At 40.7% G+C, this 23,909-nt stretch overlaps 1 protein-coding gene across 1 annotated transcript in view; it reads left to right on the top strand.

The window, feature by feature from the left end:
* ADAMTS17 (ADAM metallopeptidase with thrombospondin type 1 motif 17) overlaps positions 1-23,909 on the top strand; it is a 199,538-nt gene that overhangs the window by 102,625 nt on the left and 73,004 nt on the right. The window contains exons 11-14 of the mRNA XM_075044993.1: positions 9,891-9,992; positions 11,628-11,773; positions 16,924-17,090; positions 20,309-20,436. Of these exons, the coding sequence (XP_074901094.1) occupies positions 9,891-9,992; positions 11,628-11,773; positions 16,924-17,090; positions 20,309-20,436 (543 nt within the window). The remainder of the gene's footprint in view (positions 1-9,890; positions 9,993-11,627; positions 11,774-16,923; positions 17,091-20,308; positions 20,437-23,909) is intronic.

A 23,909-nucleotide genomic window follows, 5' to 3' on the forward strand; every position in this document is an offset into this window, starting at 1 on the left:
ACTGGGAATGTACATTTTGACATGACACTGCTTTTAGAAAAATTAAAACAGCAGGAATTGGCTCTATTGTTTTTTCATAAGTTCAAGTTGTTTTTTAACAGATATTGGTATCTCCCAGTATCTACAAGCCATGGAGCAGCAGCACAGAACAAGAGGGCAAAGGTGATTGCAAGCCAAAGGAGACAGACTAGATTTCGGGGCTAAAATGAAAAAGGAGAGGAACCACAAAACAAAGTAAAGGAAAAGGAACAATTGTAATAATCAAGTGGATTTTATGTATCCCTTCAGTTTTCATATTTGATGGTATGGTGGTGAATATAATTAAGCAATTGTGAGTCTCTCTGTGGTCTTGATCTTGCACAGAGACTTGTGGAATGGACTCTAGGACTCCATGCATGGGAATCAATGGGCCTCTGTCTGTTTTTTCTTTGCAGAGTCATTTGCAAGATCCAGACAAGGATAGTAAGCCCTATTATTTAGTAATGTATAGAATATTTACAAGAACATGGTAATTAGATTGAGAGCTGATTTATCCTGAAAATAATAGGTTGCATTGTCATTTTGTGTACAACCAGGGACTTTGTCTGCATAATTTTCCATTACACACTTCAACTTGTGTGTAAATATAATAATAATAATAATAGATCTGGAAAAGGATGGGTTTGGTTTTCTTGAGGCTTGCAGGATAAAAGCCTGGCAATTCTAAAATAAAATGAGAATATTTTCTTTTTTAGAGGTAAAGGTAACAATTTACTTAATTGCCATGCTATATTTTATAGTTTTCCTAATGTAGGTTGTTAAAATTCAGACTATTTTCACGTTGCCTGTTTCATATGAAACTGAAGTGTCCTATTTCACTGCTTCTGTATGTTGCAAAAAGACCTTTTTTTCTTTATTTTCAGTGGAAGTACTTTTTGTTTGAGGGAGAGAAAGAAAGAGAGAGAAGCAGAGTTCCTGCCTGGGCAGCACAGCCCAGTTTACAATTATTGGAATGCTTCAGAAATTTTTGTATGTGTTTCAGTTTGGAAGATGGTCAAAACACATTCTGGTGCAGTGGTTTAAAGAAAAATAAAAAGAGAGAGTGGAATCAAAATAAAATTATAAAAATACAATGTGGAAATTTAAGAATATAAAAATAATAAACTCTTTAAAATAATACAGAGTGCCTATTAAGAATCAAGCACTTGAACTTGGAAATCCTACATTTCTTATTAAGACATAAGGGGAGGGAGAAAGAATTAGTGTAGCCTTGTGATGTGGCATCTACAGCTGAAGTTTGAACTTAACAAAATTAGCCAAAATATGATTGAGTATCAGCCTGAAAATAGTGTATAACAAGCTTGAAGGGCATTCAGACCTCTCCCATTGGCCTTCTGGGAACTTCCCATCTGCAAAACGCTTCAAGAGAAAACTCCCATAATCTTCACAACCACATCTGAACAGTGTGTGTACATATCTATATTTATTTTACTGTCCCTTTCTTCTCTTTTCCCATGGCCCAGAAACACAATCTGTGATTTCATTCTTTTAATTTCTCTTTTTTTTTTTTCTTTTTTTTTTAATGGACAACACTGCCTGTTGTTTAAAAGATCAATACTTATCCTGCAATCAGGTGTTAAGGCCTGAGGAGTTCACTGGAAGTTACTGAGTGAACATTACTTTCACTGAAGACAATAAGAGGTGGATGTTGCAAAGTGCAAGGTCAGAATTTCAGGCTTTTAAGTTGCTCTGTGGTTGTGATATAGTTGATTAGCTACAGCTCTTTTAATCATACTGAGGTAGAAATTGATAATAAGTCAAAGTACAAAATTTCTAACATTTAATTCAAAGCAGTGACTCTGTTTCAGTGCCTTGTACCACATGTCTCTACTTCTTCCAGGTTTGACCACATAAAGATGCTTCCATGATTTCTTCTGCTGATGTAACATGTGCAGTTGAATTGTCTCATTTCAGATGGTGAAAATTGGGCTCAGCAGAGCTGAAAAACACATAGAGCAAGAAAGAATTCTGTGTTGGTAGGAAGGTAGATAAAGCTTATCTTCTTCTACTTTAATTTCTATGTGTCTATGAATCATAGACCCACAGGAGCTGGTTTCATGAATGCTGTAAAGGCACTGAAAAGATTAGTATTTAGCATAGGCTGCTTTGCTGTAAAATTAGTTTGTGGTCTCATTAATACTACCTTTCCAATCTCTTTATTTTGACTACTACTTTAATTCCAGGTATATGAAAAAATGAAATAGAACTGGTGCTCTGCAAAGAAATACTTCAGACAGTGGAGAAAGCATTTACTTTGCCTTGAGAGCACCAGAAATTGCTAAAACTGGAGACAGTGTTTTTCTGTTTCATTGTTTGCTTCCCAATGTACAGTTAAAAAGAAGTATTTCTACTCACTTGTGCCTTCTCTGGCAGTATGGGAGTCTTCCACTCCTTGTCTGGCAGGATCCATTTTTGTTTATTGAACTCCTTGTGACCACCTTCATTACTATCCTTTCATACTTGCATTTCTGTGCAGTGACCCTGCCATTGCTGCTTTTGGCAGTTTTTTTTTGATCCTGATGCATGTTCAGGAGGTTCAATCACAGCCTAAATTTTCAAATGAAGTAATGGGTTTGAATGTATCCATTTTTTAGCATCTGATTTTGAGTCTCAGGGAAGCTGCGTGGTTTTCCAGAAGCCCTGCGCTTCTTTCAGCTTTGAAAGGTTGCCCTCCTTGAATATTTCCAGTCACGCATCTCAAACCACTCTTCACTTCTCAAAACACTGCTTTCTTCTATCTCCCCCAGATTGGAACAGTTTCTGGATACAGCATTGCACATTTCCAGTGTCAAAGTAATTAATTCCAGTTTAACTTCCTCACAGGAAAGGGTGAAGAGCTTGCAGTAGGCAAAATGCCTCTCAAAAGAAGAATTTTTACATTTCTCTGTCTCTTATCATCTATCATGAGCCATCAGAGCCATTCATAGAGCCTTAGGAGCAGTTTTACTATGAGAGATGATGGCACACTTGGCAAAAGATCCCTGCTGCATCCACTCTAGAGGGGTCAGGGCTCATCTTCCTGTCTGTAAGTGTGTTTTGGGCAGCTCTTGAACAGCCTGGTTTTCCCTTTGCTAACTTTGTCAAAACATGGGAGTTCTGGATTTTTCTAATCCTTTGGCTTTCATCTGCTGTTAGAAAGGCTGTTTGACTGAAGATTATATCCAGTTAATTTCATTCAGACCTTATACATCCAAATCTGTCTGTGGTGAGCAGTGTGTCACGGTAAGTTACTGTTTTGGGAGCTGACAGATATTTTGTCTTTCTCCCTGAAAGGCAAAGAGGAAACATTCTTGTGTTTTAGTTGTAGATCAGAAAAGCTCTTGGTATCGCTCCATATATATATAAGGGTACATTTCATATGGGATCCATGTGTTGGTAGTTGGAGTGATGCATATCAGGCCATCTAGCTCAGAGAACCAAACCTAGTGTGACACCCTTCATGTTTGCTGGGTTCAGTTTGTTTTGTTTTCTCTGATACAGAACATTAACAAATTTCAGAAATGACTGTTGAATTTTTTGTACTGTTCTACAAGCTAAAGGGTAGCACTGGAAAGCAGTTAACTCTCAAGGACCATTTCCTTAAGAGTTCTTTAACTGTCAGGGACTATTTCCTCAAGAGTTAAACCAGTCTTATTGATTTTATACACTTGTGTCTGATGTTGGTGAGTTTCCACTCACACAAGTTTTGATGAAGAGGCTGTTCATTGAGTTAATGGAGTTACACCAATGAAAAACCTAATATAAAGGGGAATCAACTCTATATTTGTTTGTTGGCTCTAAGCAGGCAGGTTATTGGTCCTGTTCATCCAAAAAGCATAACGTGCACAAGTGTTTCTGTGTGTTCTGAAGAAACAAGGTGATCACTAGGTAGTGAAAATAGGGAAATGTTTTTTAAGAAACCTTTTCTGTTTGTATCTAAGATGATTGTATGATTAGTTTTTATAATACAGTCTGAGATACTTTCTGTCCAACAGTAAATAAATCAATTCTACTTTGTCATTAATGAATAAAATTACACATTATGAATTTGTGGGATTGTTGCCCTGTTTTGTTAAAATGAGAAGTTAGTGGATATTGACCGTTGCCTGAATATTCTAGGATAGTCCTTGTGATTCTTTACCAAGCCTTCCTTTGACTTTTGGATCAGGTCTGTCATTTGGACAGATAGATACTTCCACTGTTGGACGTAGCACTTGTTCCTTGGAATGTAAGCTCTAGAGAAAGGTCAGCAGCTGGCCACTGATAGGTGTATCCAAGCTTCACAGTTACCTTGTCTGGGGCAGCACATGGCTCCTTTTCAAAAGTGCCTTCCAATTTACAGGATTCTGATTTTGAATACTTTTCAGTTAGTTTTCAACAGCAAGAAGCTTGATCTAATAGCAGTGGCAAACACCATTACTCACCTCCCTTGTGATCCATTATAGATTGTCAGTTGTTTATGCACCCAAAATTAAAGGCAGCAACAGTGTAGAAATTGGAGGTATTGTTTTTCTCACCTCGTTGTGTAAAGAATTCCTCCTCAGAAGCATACTGTGAGGCTTCAAGAACATATACATAGTGTTTTGAACAGGAAAACGTGTGTAAATTGTGTGTTTATTGTACTTAATAGGTGTTAATTAGGATTCTGTTTATGAGTATGTTTTCTTTCATGGTTAGCTATATGCCAAGCCAAAACCTTGGCAAAAGAAAAGAGATCTGATACTTCATTGAAAGCCAGCCTATTTATAAGCATGCCTGTGTGTTATGTGGTCTCTTGCTCCTCTTCCTTAAGGATATTTACTCTTTCTAAGTCCTTCTTCATAATCCCCTCATTTTGACAGCAAAATTGGTTTCATGGTGTTTTAACTCTGCTGCTAGAAATAAGAGGTTCCTCTTTCCAGTGGGCTATAGGCATCAGGAACAAATTAATTCTTAGGAGAAATAAGTGTTTCTTTTTTTTGGATTAATCCAAGGTGAGGGAGTGAATCTGTAGGGAATGAACAAGCTTCGGTAGAGTAGTTCCTTGGTGGGAAGGACATCTTTACTCTTTGGATTCTCTTTACGCTTTGGAGGTTTGGAAGCTCCCCCTTTGTAGGTAATAATCTGAGGCTTTGAGACAGGGAAGTATTGTGAGCCCTTTTTTCTCACTGAGACCGTATGAGGTCATTGGGCAGAATCATGCTGATTTTAGTATCAGTGGTGATGCAATAGCTAACCCAGAAACTAGGAGACTCTAGACTTAGTGCCTGTGGGCAAATAGCTGGCTGAATTATTTCTGGCTTCTCATTTCCAGCTGCAGCACTGAGTAAAAGAACCTAAAATAGATTACTTTCCTAGAGCTACATGTGAGTGGTCGTAGCACTTCACACGCTGCAAGTCTGTTCTGGCACACATATGGGATGGAGTTACATGTAAGGTAAACACCATCTTCAGAAACAGTATTTGTTGTGAAAAAGTATGAAAAGCTGTGAAAGGTGGGAAGGCCCACAGGCAGACATGTTGCTGGGAGTATCCCGGGACTTGTTTCTGGTTTTACCCTGAAGTTTAGCTAGATCAGGCAGTGTGAGCCTGTGGCTCTGACACTGAGCGGAGGACTGCAGAGCCCTGAGAAGCGGTTTTGCTTGTGTCCCAGCAGACTTTCAGCAAGACATTTAATCCTTTTCTGTTCCTCATCTTCCCACCTATAACAGAGGGATAAAGCTTCCTTTATTTCCCAGCTCCCAGGAGTCTGTTTAGATTGCAAGTTCTCTGAGGAAGAGAAAACACCTGGCACAGTAAGGCCCCTTTCTCAAATAGATGCCATTATAATACCTGTAATTGGAAGCGTCATTCACCTGCCAAGCAGATAGATAGCTTCTAGTTTGGGAGTTTCCAGACTGTGACCTCTCTCAGGACTGGTTTCTAACAGCTGTGCAGACAAGTTTTCCTATCTTCCAGGATTTTTTGAGAGTCTAAAATTTGCACCTTTATAAAAATTCCATTTTTATTTAGTTTTTAATTTTTTTTTCCTGCCTGTATAAATTCCTTAAGGGTTCAGTTGAACAACCATTTCAATTTAAGAAAAAAAATATTAAATTTTTATTGAAAAATTACTTTTCAGCAGCCAACTCATTTTTTTTTATTTTATTTTGCTCTTGGAAATATTTCAGACTGGGAGCTGATCCAAAGATGACCTTTCCCTACAGACAGTTTCAACAAATCAATATTTTTCCAGTGAAAAATATCTATCATTGGAAAATCCTAACTGGCACTTTTCGAATGCTGTAGGGAAGACTTTGCAGGCAGAGACCTGCTGTCTAAAAGCTGGCTGCTGAATTTACAATTAGCAGTAATACAGCTCTTTTGATGGCTGCTTCTATATCGGTGTAAGCTCTGAACTGCCACTCATATACAAGCAACTTCCTTTCAAGTCCTGCCATTTCTCACTTTGATATTTCCCCACAAAGCTGGCTATTTAACTATTAAAAAGTCAGTCACTGCAACTGGTTAGCTATAGGACTGTTTAATGGGGATTTCTGTTTGGGTTTCTATTGTAGCTGAGGAGGATATATGATCTCTTTTGAAATGAGCTATTAACATAATAATATATCTTGGGAACATATAATACCAAAGCTGATGGTTTAATCTTTGCTGGGGTATCTGAATGCTGTATTACAGGGGACTGCACTAATGAGTGTTTGAGCTTTGTAGTGGTATGGCACTAGAACACAGAGCTGAAGCGCAGTTACCAGATTTTTCTGTAACTGTTTCCTGAAATATAATTGCATTTAGTATTCTGAGTCAAACACAGGGATACTATAAAAATCCTATGCTTTCCATACCTCAAAGATGGGGAATTTCAGAAAGGTTGGTGTTGCTAAGAGGGATTTTTCCTTTTGTTATCTCCCTATAAACATATGTGTGTGTGCGTGGCTGTGTATACATGTATGTATACACAAAAACATATACATATATGTAGACACACATATACATGAATATTTGCACCTGCTGTATCCATAGGCTGGGCTCAGTTCTGTAGTTCTGCTGGTACAGACACACCTGTTGGAGGTTAGCTGTGCCTGTTTTTTCCCCCAGGCCATGGCTCATACCTGGGCATGTTAGCTGGCTTTATCACCTTCCACATTCTTGTGGCCTGTGGAGAAATTCTGGTTGGCAACCAAAATTGTACAGAAAGCTGCTTCATTTTTATGACTTTCTGTTTCTACTCCCCCCCTCCCCCCCTTCCTCCTCCCAGTTTTACATCAAAGAGGAGAATTTAACCCTGACTAATTTACATGCAGCTTAAGATCCAGGGACTTGAAAATGAAGCTTAACAAATACTGGCCTTGCATAATGCACAGATGTTTATCAATGGTGTTCATATGCACCTAGAACAACTTTAGGGATGTAGTTAATTCCATTACATCTTCAGCCAGGATGTCTTTCTGAGAGAAAGCAGAAACAGAGGGTTTCCTTCTGGAACCACAGGGCAAAATGTCTGTCTGGGTCATTCAAGAGATCAGGCTGGAGGGTCTCTCATCACATTCTGCTCTGAAGTTTTGTGGTTATATGTAAGAGAGGGGCTGAAGCCTAGAAAAGTGGAAATACTTGCTATCTGCACTGTTCATCTCTGAAGCTTCCCTTCATCTTACGTATTGGTATTCCCCAGCCACAGTTTGAAAGGAGGCATTGCTCGTAGCGCCTTCACAAGGTCACTGTCCACAATCATCGAGGGAGAGTCCAGATTGTCAGCTAATTCCTGAACTTGGCTTAACAGTAACAACATTTATAGGTCACCAATACAATTATTCGTAATGGCAAAGAAGCTGTTAGTTTAGCAAGTCTATTGTGTTCATAGACTGCATTTAGTTGTGTCCTTAGCTACATGTAGCACGTCCTGCCACCGTGGCTAGAACCTTCTATGATACCTTCCACTTAGGTCTGTGACATGCTTTTAACATATCTTAACCATTTTTTAGTCCTTTTAAATCATTCATATGTGTACTCTTAATACAAAGAATAACCCATCACCTTTAGATCCCAGTGAGTTAAACCAGATGCAAGGGTACTGTAGATTTACAACTAGGAAAACAAGCATCCTCCAGAGCTGTAAGTTTGGTATTTTGGGGAAAAGCTTTTTCAGTTTAAATGGTTTATTGCCTAGATTAGTGTTCTTTCTGTAACACTTATGGACAGTTAATTGATGTACTTTTTGATTTTAGTCCTCTCCAGGGAAGGCAGGGTTTTGAGAATCTGGGAGTTGCAGTGTGGCACAAGTGATTTCTCAGTAAGCTCTGAAAACTCTGGGTTGCCAATTCTTCTGCCTCAGTATACCTATCTGTAAAACAATATGTGATGCTCTTGTGGTTAATTGGTGCTTAAGTGCTTTCAGAGCTGTGGGTAAAGCACTAATTATTCACAGTCATTTAGTCAAAATTACTAAAGTCTGATATTTTCCCATATGCTCTATTAGTTCAGGGAAAATGTCTTGAAAATTCATTGATTTAGGCTTCCCTGGTGTATTTGCTGTTGTTTGTTTGTTTGACAATGACTTTCTGTGTTGTGGTTAATACAGATGTTGCTGAATTGTGCTGTCTGCTTCTAGTTTTTGTGAATGTTCTTTTGATTTAAATAGTGCAAAATCCTTTTTCCAGAAAGAAGTGTGGAAATAAAACAGGATGCAGATACTGCTGCTATTTTGTTTCAGTATGTTCTACATCATCACTCTTGGTATTGGGATTTCTCTCGTCTGCAACCTCTGCCATACAGATCCAGATCTATTTTATATAGACATACCAACATGCATGTACACAAAACACACATGCACCCACAGTCTCTTACATTACGTTGTGAAAGAACCATAAGGTTGAAGTGTGTTGACTCAACTATTTAATGAGGTGCAATAAATCTTGACAAGACCAGCTGGCACTAGAGTCAGGCTTCTCATCTTTTTACCATTACATTGAAATGTGAACAATAGTGGAAAGAAATGTAACTCTTCTTTCTCTTTTTTTGGTACTCAGATCTGTAGAACTGTATTGAAATCATCCACTTTCATAGAATGCAAAGCACAGTGGATGCTGTGGAAAATGTTAACAATGTAAAGCCCCTTTTCCTGGTTCTTTTTCTCAAATTCTGAAAACGTATTGACCTGACAGATCACGCAAGTGTGGTCAGCATTAATATCCTTGCAACACACATTGACTGAGCAGAGCAGCAATGTTGAGTAATGATACCCAGAATGTGTTTCAAGTCTGGTAGCGGGATGTGCCATACCTCTTGCTGTGCTTGCCCTCACATCTCACTTTTCACCTTCTCTAGCACATTGGTCTCTAGCAGCTACTTCTCACCACCAAACCATTACTAATTTTGCCTCTGCCTGTCACCAAGCTCCTCTTCTGCTGCATGGCACACCATGAAATCCTTTCCTGTTTCTCGTTCTGCCTTAAGATCTTCTCTCAAGAGGCATTGTTGGCTGATTATAGCTACCACCAGGTCCAGCAGGGCTGACTGTGTTACTTGAGTAACTTTTTAAAAAATACAAGTAATTGAGCAGCTTGGACATCTAAGCATGTGGCATGGTTCCAAAGCACCCATCTTGGCCTCCCATATAGGATTCTTTTTTAATGGCCCAGATTTATTTTTGTGAAAAGAAATCTGTTTAAAAAATGCACTTCTTGTTTTGGGTGGGTTTTGTTCCTGACAATGGCATCCATCAATCGCTTTTATGTTTCCAACCCCACCACTTAATGCCAATCTATCCTTAAAAATTAATTGCTCCCAAACCAACTAGATGCTTCTGGTTTCACTTGAGAAAGACTGCCTGAGCTTTGAAGTGTATCCCATAATGATAGCTGACATCTCCAAAAGTAATAACTACTTTGTGATTACAGCATTTGATGTGTGCTGGGCTCTGGTGCCTGGTGGAAGGAGATACATCCTGTAAAACAAAGTTGGACCCCCCTCTGGATGGCACTGAATGTGGTGCAGACAAGGTAATCAAAATGCTCAGTAGCAGTCACTTTGTTTTTTCCAGCATTGTCTGTGGAATAATGTTTCCAAGATGTTCAGTATTTGCCATAAACCCATATTTTATACTGATTCTGTTACAGAAACTGCTCAATTAACAGCTGGATTGGGTTAAGTCTTTCTGATTTTGTTACGTGTATTCAGTAGGCTCTGGAGACCTCAGTAGTCAAGTTCTTGTGGTCTAGGCATTCTACAAACACTGCAGGAAAACCCCTGCCTCAGTCTGCTAAGTGCACAGACTGAGTACCCTGTGAGTCATATTAGGTAGTAGCTCACTCCTGTCACTTCTGTTCATTGCTGCCAGTGGTGTTTCATGAGTGAGCGTTCTTTCAGTGTAAGCTAAGGTAGTAGTGTTCTCGGCTATATTTGAGGTAGAAAGTGTGGAGAGAATTTAGGCTGACATTTGGGGAGTGGAGAAAGACAGTGAAAGAAAAAGAAGCTACTTTAAAACTTTATAGTTTCTAAAAGTAGCTCAAAATGTGTTGAGCTCAAATTCAGCGATGTTATATTTGAAGTATCATTTGCTGTACTGTATGTATATACTCAGATGATTAAGGCATATGTGGACTTTCTAGAGTCCAGGTCGATGTAGAAAATTGTTACAAGAAACACAAGATAAATTCTCGGATTAGTGGATCTCCTTCCGGTGAAAATCACCATTCCAGTAACTGGCTTCAGTGCCGTAAGGGTGAGAATTACTGAGACTCAGCTGCTGCCTCCCAGCTGACCTAGAGTGTGAACAGAATTTGACTCAGGTGAGCATGTTTAACCTCTGAGACTGGCTGTGCTAGGTGCTATGTGGTTCACAAATGTATGTGGTTGATTCTCCCAGTGCAGCTGCTAACTTCTTAGGCTACAAAGAAACTTGACTGGTTTCATAACTGCCAGCCCCATACTTACTCGTTTTGGATTCTAATATTTTTTGTATGTTGTATGGTTGGGAAGGTAAGAAAGGGTAAAATTAAAAAGTTTATTGCTAAAATCAAAGATGAGAGACCTTTTCTTTGCTTCCAAATAAAGATAAACAGTGACAAGAAAAGCTGGGCCCTGGAAAGCATGACAAGGAACCTGAGACAGAATATTTTTAGATATATGTTTTTCTAACTACAGGAGTCCTGGTGATTCTTTTGTAAGACTTCTTAGCAGTGCTTACTGTATTATATCCTGGACAGAGCAGAATAGGCCAAGTTTACTTCTTGGTCAGGAGCCAGGGCAACCTAGTAGAATCAAAGGTTGTTTGGGGCTTTAGCCAAGTTAGGTCCAAAATACCTCAATTATTTTGTACATACTGGGAATACTGCTGATGAAGACATTGCTTTGGGGTATAATTTCTTGGACTCAGTTTCTGTGAAGAGTGTGGCTTTAACTCTTAGCACTTAGATTATTATCTGCTTTATAAAGCAAAGGGCTCAATTCTGTGACTATTTTTTTTAATGAGAGAACTCCCTTCAGGGGTTTGTTGAGGGTGACACTTAAATTTCTATGTTTCACTTGTCCCTTTCACCTCCTCCCACCTCCACCTCACTGAAGCCTTGAATCTCTAGGAATGTTTGCAAGATCAGGGCTTCTTTCCAGCCTGTGCTAACACAATTGCATTTCAGTGGTGCCGAGCTGGGGAGTGTGTCAGTAAAACTCCCATCCCTGAGCACGTTGATGGAGACTGGAGCATGTGGAGTCAGTGGAGCATGTGCAGCCGGACGTGTGGCACAGGAGTGCGGTTCAGACAGCGGAAATGCGACAATCCCCCGTAAGTCTTAACATCATGCTGATTTCTTTTTGCATGTAGGACTTAGACAACCCTTGCTGCAAGAGTACAAGGAAGAAACAGGCAGCAGAGCTGTGCAGAGGACATGAGAGGTTTCATATTCACAAGCAGCAAGGACCGGGTCAAAATCCTGGAGTGCCTCAGATTGAAGTAGGTTCTGTGGAAGTGGCTTGAAGGGTTACCATTGGAAGTGCCCCAGTGCAACAATTCAAACATAGATACAATTGAATTAAAAACATGCAGTTTGGCAGAAAAAAATGATACTGTATTTCCTCTCCAGCACTGCAGTCAATGAGGAGGAGTTGATCTCGATCTACAGACCAAACTGAGCCAGTATGTCTTAGAGATCAGTTTTGCAGGGAGTGCTGGCTCTGGGCTTGGGAAGTGAAAGAGTGGCTGACAGTGATCCTAGTGTCATATAGCCGTGTTGGTAAAGCACCTTGAGATATACTGTACATCAAGATGTGCTGCATATGAACAGGAAAGTTCTGCACAGAGAGCTGTTTAGCTCCTGCACAGTGACTACAAATAAGCCTATGATCTCTGCGTGGGCTTGGATTTTTTTCTGATTCAGGAAGAAATTTAAGTGTTATCATCTCCCATGTGCCATCCTTCAGATCAATTGAGGCACATCTGGAAGTCTTTTCTTCTTATGGGAGGCCTGAACAGGTTACCATGGTGGTCATTTAACTGACCACCCCTGTTTGTGTGCATTATAGCTTCTGAGATGAGTGAGGGTGCTCACAGAGAGCAGCCCTCCAAGTTTTGTGGGTGCTCACAGAGAGCAGCCCTCCAAGTTTTGTATCTCTAACTTTATTCATATTTTAAGGTTTTCACCACAAAGCACAGGAAACTTTTTAAATAGAGGCTGAAATTCTGGCTAGCTACATAGTCACTTTGAAGACTGATGATGGATAGGCACACAGTGGCTGCTGCTGAGCTGTATTCATGTGAAAGGGATGTTTTTGTTTATTCCTCTCATTAAATAATGCTGAACTGCAATTGCATGTCTATAATGTCAAGGCTTGATTTTTACCAGCTCATTTCCCTGAACAAGGAACTGAGCTGATTTCTTTGCTGTCAGCTACAAAAAGTCTCTTTAACCACAGTGCTGACCAAACCTAAATCCATTCATCATCATTCCTTAAATTACAGGAAATGCTCCCTCCAAGATTGCACACTGATTTTAAAATTCTCTTGCTCATATACATTCTTGGCTGGGAATACACGCGTGATCTTCTTTTACTTCAAATTCCTGGCATCAGTCCACTTCTGCAGCTGGTTTATTCACTGTCCAAAAATATTGGCTAAGGCATTTATCTTTTATTTTATATATATTTGGTCTTGGGATTATTTTTTTTTAACTGAGGTCTCTATTCCTGCCAGCTGACTTTTGAGCCTGTGGGACTATCAGTATTTTTAAACCAGTTGCTTCACTGTTTGACTTGTTTTTTTCTCTCTATAATTTCTCCGAGTATTTGCATGCATTGCCTCCAAATGATTGTAAGGCAGTGTGTCATGAGCCAGTTTGCACATGCAGACTTTTGAGTTGTACTGCATCGTGTTCTTGTCTAGGCTTTGGACTATTGTTATACAGTGGGATTGAAGAGAAAACCACTGGCTTAAACAGAACACCAGAATGAGATCTCCACCCCTTCTCCAGTCCCCTCTTGTCATGTAAAAGGGTCACAGTAGTATAAATGGGCTTTGATTTCTTCAGTTCCATTAGTGGGTGTATTCTCTTGGCATAAATACAGTGGAAGATGGCCGTGAAGTTGTCTACCAGGAGATCTCGCACGGTCACTGTTTCAGGCATGTGTCATTGATTGAATTATACTGTTTATTGGAAATCCCAGGCAGTGCTAGAGCCCATATTATACAGGGCTTGGGACCTGGGATTACAAGGATCTTTTCCTTTGGATTCTTTGGCAGAATCTGTTAGAGATGATGCCCAAAATCTTGGCCTTAGCATTTGGAGAGGTGGAAGGGACACAAAGATGAAGCTGCAAAAATGGAGTGAAGCAGGAAAAGAAAGGTGTATGAACAAGTGCTATGTAACTGTGGGAGACCAGAGAGAGTGACTGTCATTGGTTGTCTTCATCTTGCATGATGAAAACCCTCAGTATCCTGTTTAAATGTGCCAATAGGCCTGTAATACTGAAATACTATTACATAGGTAGTTAAGTAAAAGATTAGTCAGTAATTCCGCATTCCCTACCCAAACAGTAACAGAGCAGAACATAATTGGCATGGCAGAGCTATGTCTTGTCCATTTCTCTGACTGCCTGTCCATGTCTGTTTATCTGGTTGTTCCTGAACCCCTTGAATAGATGCTGTATATTCTACTAGTGTTTTACTAGAATTAGTTTAGCAGAAAGCAGCAACATACTGTGAAATAAAGTATGATGCTGTTGGACAGAGGGGAGCTGAGGTGGGAAGATCTTGTTGGGTATATTGGTTTTTGTTGGATTACTGGGAGTAGAAACATCCCCCAGATCTGTGGGATGCTCTGTTGTTTTGTGGCTGATGAGATGAGTGCATCCAACTCTTTAAATTTGGGAGAAACTACATCAGGAGGAGGCAGTTCACTTTACTCCTTAATTACAAAGGGAAGACAACTCAGGCTGCTGAAGAGCTGAGCAGAGGAGAGCAGGCCAAAAGGCACTATGTTCTTGCGGCTCCCACTGACTGGGAGTGGTGGGTGCTCAGGAAGTCTGTGTCTCCTAATGGATTTGGCTATTACTTTGGTATTGCCAGTGACCATTATTACCAACAGTGAGAGCTGCTTGCTTCCAGTCTGCAGTGGCAAACTCATAGTAAGTCCCTCACAAGTTAATGACATTTCAAGATTAAAGCCAAAGCAACTGCTGATGAGCACAGTAAATAGTAGTCCTGCTGTGTCTCCTGTTCCATGGCCATCAGCTTGATACCCTGCTCTCAAGAGAGTGCTCTGTTACTCTTTGGGTATTCTGACTTCTTTCTTTTTTTTTTTTTCTCTTCATTTTCCTGTGCATGTACATGCAAACATGCACAGAGTCACTTACGTTCAATGACTACATCTCTTTTGTTGCAGCCAGAGATGGTGCTGAAACCAAAGTTCCTGTATCTAAAGTCTTTATATAAGTGCAGGGTTCATGTGCAAAGAAGCTTGTGTCGTGCTTCTAGTCATATGGACCGAGTGTCTGTCTCATCCAGTCTAAGGCAGCAGACAGAATCCTCCTGAAAGATTTCTGGGTTAGCCTCAGCACATCTGCTGCCTTGCACGTATCCATGGCAGAAAAGAGGTGTTAGCAGTGCAAGCAGGCTTTTGTTCAAGCTGTTCTTCTGGTGACTCTCTGTGATGTTACAGTGTCATTGGAGATCAGCATTTCCATTAAAAAAAAAAAAAAACAAAACCAAAACACTCTGGGATTAATGGAGCTACTGTAAAAATCTGATCTAGGCTGAAATTCAGTGTAAAGCTTTTCTGTGCAGAATCACGTTTCTGTTGCACCGAATGCTGAATTCATCAAGTCCAGAACAGCTAGGAAATCAAAGACCCAGTCCTGCAGCCAGTGTGTAAATGAACAGGGCAAATGATATACAGTGAGGGCCTTGGTTTCTAATTAGCTGAGTGATATAGCCTGATGTTCATTGGTCTTCCGGGAGGGAGGGGGGAAGAAGCTTTTGGAATGAACTGTCATACTGCTAAAATCTGGAATTTGGCTGGAGTTGCTTTTTATAGCCATCTGTTAAAGAAAAGTAAGAACATTACTTTATCCGTCTTTGCTGATTACAGCTGGGGAGATAGGTGTGTGACAAATTCAGGAGAATATGAGCAAGTGGCTAAAGAAATTGTCTGTTAGGATGGCTAAGTCTTTTGCTTACTTGGGTTTTTTGTTTGTGTTTTGTTTTGCAAAGAAAATATAGGCTATTGTTGAGAGTTTGAGTTTTCCTTCTTTAGGGAATCATAAATAAGAATAAATAGATTTTGCAGGTGCTTAATCCTGATGTTGGATTAGTGGCCTTTCCTGCATGTTTAAAAAACAAATGTGTAAAATGGCATGGTTTTCATGGATGGAGTTTATCTGCTGCACAGATTTGTTTCTGGACACCCTACGGCACAAGTTATAGCTACTTCTATGTTATTTTCTTTTCAAACTGTTCAAGGCAGAACCTTAGAGGACGTGTGCTGAAGAGATGTTTGCTGTCTCTCCATTGTTAAGAGTGTTTGAAGCAGGGTCAAAGCAAATGGTGAGAAGAGAAAGGTGAAATATTTTGGGTTGCCTGCCTCTGCCTTGGGTATTTGGTGTGATTCTGGGCACAGTAACATAACCTTGGTGCCTCTAGGTTCCCCATTAAGAATGTAAATACTTAGCTTTGGTATTTGTGATGGAACCACAGATTATCTTCTGAACTGCCTGACTGTGCAAATATAAATAATACTTAGACTTTAGGTGTCATGCTCAGTGCACCTTCCAAAGCCTAACCCTCACAAGTCACCATCAGTTAAGGAACTTGTCCCAGGTCACAGGAAGAGTTAGTCAGAGCTCAGGCCTGATGTCACGGTAGAACCCAAAGTTTGGGAGTGCCTTACTTCAAGTCCTGTTCTGAAACTCCTGGTACACATACACACATTCTTTTCACTCTTTCTCAGTCATTTACCTGCTCCATCTGAAAACAGGCTAGGACAGGAATTGAAGTCAAAGAAGAAATTTAGATCAGCAGTGCAAAATTAGTCACATCCCTTGGTTTGTGACCAGAATACAAACAGTTAAACACTCTGTATCTTCTAAGAAGGCTGCTTAGTCCTCACAGGTGAGTAGCATTTTGGATTACCTCTTATCTGAGGTGTGCAATGTGTAAGCAGCTCCTGTTTATTGATCTGTGTGTAGGTTACTACAAAAGAACATGCTTCTGAAGTACTCCAGAGCATCTGTTATAATAAGCCAATTATAGATCCAGAATGGAACTTGAATAATTTTCTGTCAGAGCCACTGAGAGCAGGATTTGCCCTCCAGCGAGGAACATCTGAGAGGAAGGATCCTTCCTGCTATTTCAAGAGTTGCCTTGGACAGGGAAAATTAGGTGAAGGTGTGCCTGTAAGAAGCTGTGCTGTTCCTGCTGACCCTGGTTTGTCTTTCCTGCGACAGCCCGGGGCCAGGCGGGAAGAACTGCCGGGGAGCCAGTGTGGAGCACACTGTGTGTGAGAACTTGCCCTGCCCTAAAGGTGTGCCAAGCTTCAGGGACCAACAGTGCCAGGCCCATGACAGATACACCAACAAGAAGAAAAGCCTCCTGACAGCTGTCATCATTGATGGTAAGTTTTTTCATCTTCCTCTGTAATTCCTTGCTGTTCTTTCACTGCAGCTTCCCAACCCATCTTGATTTCATCTGCAATACTCCCATTTGTTGGTGAGAAGGCTACAGTATGTTCCGCTTAGCTCGAGCTGAAAGACTAAGTACAATTAGTTGTTCTTGGTGCTGCCCTGCTATCCTTTTAGCATTCTTAACAAAGATAGAGCTGTCAGTTCTTCACTCATCTTTTTGTAATGCTGGGGGAGAAGTGCCTTGACTTGATTCTCAGTCTGAACATGCAGGTATTTGGGAATGGGAATTTAAACATTAGATAGTTCAAAATAATTTGGAACTGAAAAAAAGAAGGATTCCCTGGGACATTTTGGATGTGTTAATTCTGGGCATTTCAGCATGATTTGCCTATCCTACCTACATTCTTTTAATGCTTCCTTAGCTGGATCTTGCTGTTCATCTACTATTCAACCAGATGTTGGGGAGATATGAAAAAGGATCATAATAATGTCCTTTCTGCAGGAACAAACATCTTTTGCTGCACTCTGCTGAAAAACAGATAAGGCTAGTTTCATTTGGTCATCTTGAAGACATGCTTGAACAGAGGAGGGTGGTGTTGGAACTGATACCAGAAGACCAGACACTGGATAAGCCCTTTCCTGTGCTAGCACTGACAAATTAAGTCTGACACCAGGACAAGCGTACAGACAGCATTTCAGTTCCCATAGCAGACCCTCCAAGAGCACAATTCCTTCAGATGCCCCAGGAGACAGGCTGGTTTTGCTTGTTGTTCCCCTCTTCCCGGCTCCCCAGGTAGTTTTGCTGCGTGAATGTATACTGCAGAGCGACTTCCCTGACTAATTTCAGTCACAGAAAACTCTCCCAGTTTTTTCCAGGAGTGAGCTGTTTTACTCCTTTCTCCATTTCCTATCATGAACTATGGGTTGCTGAGGGATCTGTAAACAGGAGAGAAAAGAAAAAAACCCAGATGATTCAGTGATCTTCTCTGATCAGTGCTGCTCGAATTAGTAGCATATTGCAGTGGGAACTTCATTCAGCCACAGAAAGGGAATATGCCATTTTTTGGCCACCTGAAGACTGAACAAGCTATTGCTAAAAGATAGTAGCTAACATTGTTCCTACTGTCTAGCAAAGCCTCACTCACCTGAGCCATGTTGCCCCAGTTTCCGTGAATGCAAAATAGAAACCTCTCCTGCCCTGTTGCAGATCTCACAGCTGCAGAAAGAGAGGCTGTCCAGAGGCAGTCAGACTAGCAGTTTCCTGCACAAGCTGCACTTTCAACAGCTTTCCCAGCTCCTCTGTTCATTCTGCAAATGAAATAAAAATCCAGCCTCTGTGAATTTGCTTTGCATCAGACACATGGCAGGGAGTTTGAACATCCACAGAAAATGCCTGTAGTTCCTCTGTCAAGCAAGACAGATGGACAGAGGGCAGCTCAGCTTCACATCTCAATATCACTGTTTCTTGAAGCATGTTAGAGCACCCATGCAATGTTCTCAAGTACCTTTTTCCAGCATATCAAAGCATGACATCCAGAAGCATTTAAATAGACACAGATCCAAATCAACCTTGAGCTAATCTCCACTGTGCTTGAACTCTACTTACATATATTAGTCAGGTGGGAGCTGACTGCAGGTTTTTGATTGCACTGGAAACTTAGAAAAGGCCTATGCCACTTAGCTTAATGTATTGGCAAGCCTTCTCTCTTTCGTCTGATGAGCGGAGGTACTTGACTATCCAGAACAAAACATGTTTCCATTTGAATGTCTATAGGTTCTTCCTTGGATCAAGTCCGTGAGTAGCAGAGTCAGCTCCAAAGGAAAAACATTACATTGCCTAAATATCTGTTACTTAAACATATGGCAAATGCAGTCAGCAAACCCTGACATCTGCTGTATGCTGCCAGTTAATAAAATAAATATTTGAAAAAGCTTTTTTACTGAACTCCTCTAGTTAAACACAATAGTAGCTTTTCTAAAGTGAGGTCTAAATATATAATATAACTATTGCCATTAACATGGATGAAAAATGCAACTTTACTGATGCATTTCAAATCAGTTTGGGGGTTCTTTCTCTAGATATTCTAGCAGCATAGTTACTGACAGAAATATTGATAGGACCACAAATATCAGTTTAAGGAAATAGCAGGTAACATGTATGCAAGAATGCTTTAAATTTATGTATACAAGTGTTCTTACTGGCAAACTGATGCAAAAAGTCAGTCCATCAAGTGTAGAAATGGACTGGAGAGCTTGCTCTTCTAAAATCACTGGCTGTAGTGTCCTAGTTTCAGCTGGGATAGAGTTAACTGTCTTCCTAATAGCTGGTACAGTGCTATGTTTTGAGTTCAGCATGTGAAAAATGTTGATAACACTGATGTTTTCAGTTGTTGCTAAGTAGTGTTTAGACTAAAGTCAAGGATTTTTCAGCTTCTCATGCCCAGCCAGCGAGAAAGCTGGAGGGGCACAAGAAGTTGGCACAGGACACGGCCAGGGTACCTGACCCAAACTGGCCAACAGGGTATTCCATACCATGGGACGCCCCATCTAGTATAGGAACTGGGAAGTGGGGGCAGGGAATCACCGCTCCGGGACTAACTGGGTGTCGATCAGCGGGTGGTGAGCAATTGCACTGTGCATCATTTGTACATTGCAATCCTTTTATTACTACTGTTGTCATTTTATTAGTGTTGTCATTATCATTATTAGTGTCTTCTTTTCTGTTCTATTAAACCGTTCTTTTCTCAACCCACGAGCTTTACTTCTTTTCCCAATTTTCTCCCCCATCCCACTGGTTGGGGGGGGAGTGAGTGAGTAGCTGCGTGCTGCTTAGTTGCTGGCTGGGGTTAAACCATGACACTAGCCTGAATTTAGTCTGAGATGCTCACACAGTGACTTGGTCATTCATATCAGGCTGCTGAATCTTCCCTGTAATGAACATATCCTGTTCAAAAACAGGTACATAGAAGCATACTGACTAAATGGTTTTCTGTGTCTTAAAAAATCTCATCAGTGTAACCCTTTGAATATTGATATTTTAAAATGGGGAAATGACAGGCCTTAAATTGAAAGGTTCATGTTCCTTTAAAGATGACAATATCAACAGATACCTTTCCAAATCAATTAATGTAGAGACTGCATCACCATTGCCTCAAACACTTGTTTGTCCTGTTCCTAAAGGCAGTTGCTTTTGTATTTCTTTTCCCAGATAAACCATGTGAGCTCTTCTGCTCTCCATTGGGAAAGGATTCCCCCGTGCTGGTGGCAGACAGAGTCCTCGATGGTACTCCATGTGGGCCTTATGAGACCGACCTCTGTGTACATGGCAAGTGCCAGGTGGAGTGACTTTCTCTTGTTTTATTTCTAGTGTTATGTGTAGTCTGGGGCAGCTGTATGTATCCTAGAAGAACACGCATCCATGTGGGTGGCTGGGAGGCTGTCTCTGAGGTGAGAGGGCAACCCTATTTTATAAGACCCATTACAAGCGCTCCACAACCCTGTGTCTTGGTCCAAGAATTATGATAAATGCCCAAGGTATGAGATTATTACTGAACAGCTGGGAATGCTCAATGATCACATTTGCATGTGTGTAGTCATCACATGGCTTGGGTGGGAAGGGACTTCTGTGAGGGGAGCAGATGGGAGTGGAAATCTGGCTTGCTTAACTGCTCCGTTTTGGCTAATAGAGGAATCACTGAAAAAAACAGTAATGCTTCAAACTGGATTACAAATTGTCACTAGCCTGTTACAGAAGTTACATTGCCAGCATCATAATGCTTTTCAGGTTTACCTGGTTCCTGCCTAGAAATATTGAAGAAGCTTTTCAATACCAGTTGCTCCTTGGCTTCTGCAGCTGCATGAGCCAGTAGCTTCCCCTGTGTGATTTTTGTTGGCTGTATTGCTATGTAATGCCAAGGTGAGTTACTGTAGGGGCCCATCAAAACTGTTTGAAAGGCCTGTTTCCCTTGCAGTAAGAAAAGGTTCCCTTCCTCCCACAAACTAGGTTTTAAAGCTCTACACAATAAAGAGTACAGGTTTAAAGGAGCAGATCCTGCAGCCCAGAGCACAGCCCAAGCCAGTTTTCTTCTGCCTCTCATCTGCATTGTCTTGCTTGGGTCACATAAAGAGCAAACCAGAGAGAATGTAGGGTAGGCTTCCTTCTGCTGTACTGCAGTGGGACAGTTAATGTCCCCTTGGTTGTCCCTGGATGGACTGGCCAAACCTTGAACATGCTTGTTTCCTTCTGTCTCTGGTCAGACAAGTAAAGAATGGAAATGAAGATGACTGTTCAAGAGTCTTTGGATTTGATTCCCTTTTCCTGGAGTAAAGGTGTGATGGCCTATACCATTGCAATGATGATTACTTCTCTAGCCAAATTACATATGGAACCAAAATTAGGTGTGGGAGATCTTTGTTACACAACTGTTCATGGTTTGCTGGGCAGTGAGACAGTTCATAATGCAGTACATTGAATGCTTAGGGAGGCCATCTCTTAAAGCTGCTATTTCAGATTCCTTGAAAACTTAGTGGAGTTGTGTAGACCCCTACTAACTGGAGATTTAAGGTTTGGACAAGGGAAAGGAGAGAAGAAAGTGTCTATTTAAAGATCATAAATTACAGGAAGTCATTCGGAATGGGTGCTCCTAGCAATGAGTTGCAGTTGGATTCAAGTCATTTGTCACGGACACTATGTCAGGGCAGACAGACGCTTAGTGGTTTTTCTCTCTCCTAATCATGTAGCGTGTGTTCAGAATTTGCTGCATACACGTTAGTGATGTGAAAGACACTTTAGTTGGCTATGCAACCTTGCCAGTGCTGGATTCTTCCTGGCAGTTCTTCCTCTAAGTTTATCCTCATCTAGATTTGTATTGTATGCTAGGAGTCCCTCTTTTCAGTATTAACCAGCCTGTTGTATCCATCAGAACAGCTTTCTAGCATCACCCTTTACTTCCACTAACTTCAGTGGAGATATGCTGGTTTGCCCTGGGGGCACAAGACACACCAAATTTGGCGTTATTTCTGTTTTCGGTGAGTGGTGATTAAGAACTACCAATTTTTATTGCTTTGAGCCTTCCAGGCAGGGAGATAGATGAACACAATCAATATTCACCTGGGTATAAGAGAGGTTTTGGGGGCATAATGCAGCTTTACTAATAGCAATGTGACGAGATAAGTGAAAAATCTTTGTCCGGATTGAACTTTGCACTGCTGCAGGAGACACTTCCCACTGTTTCCTGCCAAATGCTGCTGAAGAGGCGTTTTTAATTCAGTCCTTCTAATTTATTCAGATGAAGAATCTAAACAGCAGGTTGCTGGGGAGCCAGCATGAGTTTGATTCTTTTTATGCTCTTTAATACAAAGTGCCTTGCATAGAGCCAGGTTCATGGTGCATCCCAAGTTACTTAATTTTTCCCTGTTTTCAGCTGTATCTGAAAAAACTAAAAAATCCATTAATAAACTTTTATAGTAAGGCCAGCTGTGCATCTCCAGCTGTCTGCTGTTGACCATTACACTGGGCTGGCCAGCTTTAGTGCTCCAAACATTCACATCAGCCACAAACGGTACATCAGACTTTATGGCAATGTACGTTTTCTTCTTCCAGTGAGAGGCAGTAGCCAGCTCCCCTCCAAATGAAAACCTTTATGAGCACAGAGCTTTGGAGGTACAACATGAAAAGCAAATTGCACTCTAAGTTGGGTGCAACTGCCTTTAACTATGTAAAGAGGTGATGACAGCTGCAGAACATTCAGTCCATTTGCATGTGGCTGAGAGAAAATGCAAAATGATCAATTCAAGCCGAGCAAATTTGAAAGCCTTGTGAACTCATTTATAATACTCTTCTGCCTTATATGCAGTTTAGCGCTGAGAATTGCCATATGTGTCAGTGTACCCCGTTTGCCGCAGATACTTGTCTAACTAGCTGCCTATTAAACCAATTTAATTGGCATATTTATTTAATTACTCTTCTCCTTATTCCTTTACCCAGTGTAGACAAAGCCTGGCAACAAGCATTGCAGGGGGCCTGGAGAAGAGAATAAGTGCTGAAATCAGAGGGTGGTATTACTGTTATTTATTTTCTTGTGTATTCCTTCTAGTTCAAGTCTCTCAAAGGCAGGAATGACACATTGCCAGTGTAACAGACAAATTAGCAGTAACCATTGCCTGTGAACATCTAGTCAAGAAAATGTAATAGCTCTTTCCCCTTCAGCAGTAGATGCTCTTAAATGAAACTCATGCATCATTGTTCCATGGTGAATGAATGTAGATGAATATGGCAAAGAAAAAAGCTGTTCTTGCGAGTAGAGGGGGGGGGTTGAGAAGGCAAGCAGGAAAAAATATCCTAACTGCATTTGGACACTAAGGGACGAGAGTTTTCCTTCAATTGTACTTTGTGAACTTGCTAGTTTCATTTTAAAAAGCCGTGAGCTGAGCTCCAGTCTAAACAGTGTGAATGAAGCCTTTTGGTGTCAGCCTCACTATCCCTGAAGCAAAATCTTCATAAGCAGCAGCATCCCTGTATTTATCACTTAGACCTGAAGGCAGCTGGAGTAAATAAACCTGGTTAATACTTTGGTCATGCATAGAAGCACCAGAGAGGAAAGTCAGCCCTAAGTTTAGCATAGGGGTTCATGAGTCACCTAGACTTTTTATAATCTTACTCCTTGCCTTTGAGACAAATCGTAAGGCCTTCATTCAATCTTGTCCTGTCCTTGTTTATTAGAGTTGGTTTTGATGCTGAACATTTCATTCTTGATAGTGATAGAATTTTGCCAGAATGAGGATGAAATAAAAGCTATTTAAGAGCTTCA

The sequence above is a fragment of the Buteo buteo genome, chromosome 13 (genome assembly GCF_964188355.1).
Source record: "Buteo buteo chromosome 13, bButBut1.hap1.1, whole genome shotgun sequence".
In the NCBI taxonomy this organism is placed as follows: domain Eukaryota; kingdom Metazoa; phylum Chordata; class Aves; order Accipitriformes; family Accipitridae; genus Buteo; species Buteo buteo.